Source organism: Alligator mississippiensis, chromosome 7 (assembly GCF_030867095.1).
Source record: "Alligator mississippiensis isolate rAllMis1 chromosome 7, rAllMis1, whole genome shotgun sequence".
In the NCBI taxonomy this organism is placed as follows: Eukaryota; Metazoa; Chordata; order Crocodylia; family Alligatoridae; genus Alligator; species Alligator mississippiensis.
In genome coordinates this window covers 2,521,032-2,522,628 of record NC_081830.1, presented here as the reverse complement: position 1 = coordinate 2,522,628, position 1,597 = coordinate 2,521,032, and the positions used below count along the sequence as shown (strand labels likewise).

Sequence of the window (1,597 nt, the reverse complement as noted above, 5' to 3'; positions counted from 1 at the left end):
TAGTTTTCGCATAATGCCGTAGGTGGGACAATGGCTTCATTGAAGACAATCTACAAATGAGTATCCTGGACTATTCAGGTCCTAGGTGGAACCTGGCAAATCCTACCTGGATAGATCATTTTCAGGCAAGATTAGACTCTTGAAAACTCAGGAGGTGGACTGATTCCTTGGCATTCAGAGTTTTCTGTTTTTTTTCATTTTATTTTGCAGAGCTGTATGAAATCTCTCTGATGCCATGGCAGACGCAGAAGACAGAAATCAAACTTCCATCACTGAATTTATCCTCCTGGGCTTTGAAACTCTTCCAGAGTTGCAAATACTTCTCTTCCTGCTGTTTCTCATAATCTACCTTGCAACCATGGCTGGGAATGTCCTCATCATTGTGCTCATTATAACCGTTCAGCATCTGCACACCCCCATGTACTTCTTCCTGGGGAACTTGTCCTGCTTGGAGACCTGCTACACCTGCACCCTCCTGCCCAGGATGCTGGCCAGCTTCCTCACTGGAGACAGAACCATCTCGTTCTCTGGCTGCTTCATCCAATTTTTTTTCTATGTTTTCTTGATAGTTACAGAGTGTTGTCTCTTATCCGTGATGTCTTATGATCGGTACTTAGCCATATGTAAACCATTGCATTATGCAGCCCTAATGAGTGAGAGACTGTGTTTCAACCTTGCTGCTGGCTCATGGATGAGTGGATTTATAGTTGCCTCCATTATGTATCTCTTCTTGATACGATTAACCTTCTGTGGACCCAATCAAATTGACCATTTCTTTTGTGACTTTTATGCAGTGATTAAGCTCTCCTGCAGTGACACCTATGAGATTGAACTTGTAGACTACAGTCTTAGCTGTATATTTGTTTTGCCCCCATTCCTTTTGACTCTCATGTCCTACGTCTGCATTATCACCACCATAGTGAGAATCCCTTCCTCTATTGGGAGAGAAAAGGCCTTTTCCACCTGTTCCTCTCATATTACTGTGGTGACCATTTTCTATGGGACCCTAACTATTGTGTATATGCTCCCAAAAATCAATACCCTTAGAGCCCTGAACAAAATATTCTCTCTTTCCTACACTGTGCTGACTCCATTGGTCAACCCTCTCATTTACAGCCTGAGAAACAAGGAAGTAAGGGAGGCTGTACGGAAAGTTGTCTCTGTGTTTATGAATTGTAAAGGAATGCAAACTTTCTTAAACACTATGAGGAGGTTGAAGCAAAATGGAAATAACAGGAATCAGAGCTCTGGAAAATGAATGGGTCCTGGCCTAGGGGCTTGGGGCTATCCTAGAAGAAAGAGAAAGTTTAGGGATATTCTATACATTTCACACCCTTTTCTAATGAAGGGATGACCCTGACACCCCAGTGTGAATGTCGAAATTGTTCCAGATAAGTTCATGAATTTTTGTTGTATGAACTGTCTGTGCTTTAAGCCAGTACACATCCATTCTCTGCAACCGGGGACTTGAGGGTGCTTCAGTCCAGGGCTAGCTGGCAGGCCCCCCACACATGGTAGGACCCTTGGGTGAGTCTACATGTGCAGTTTAATGCACAGTAGCCAATTTTACTATGCATTAAAAAGTCACTTAAAAAAC

General features: G+C 43.0%; 1 protein-coding gene across 1 annotated transcript; it reads left to right on the top strand.

Annotated features, from left to right (window-relative positions):
* The first annotated feature begins 235 nt into the window (after positions 1-235).
* LOC132251482 (olfactory receptor 10A7-like) lies at positions 236-1,258 on the top strand. The gene has a single exon (XM_059731314.1). The coding sequence runs from the start codon at positions 236-238 to the stop codon at positions 1,256-1,258; it is 1,023 nt and encodes a 340-aa protein (XP_059587297.1).
* The last annotated feature ends 339 nt before the right edge of the window (positions 1,259-1,597 follow it).

Bases quoted from the DNA above. Each gene is read 5' to 3' on its own strand.
- LOC132251482 (XM_059731314.1), top strand. From the start codon at position 236: ATGGCAGACGCAGAAGACAGAAATCAAACTTCCATCACTGAATTTATC.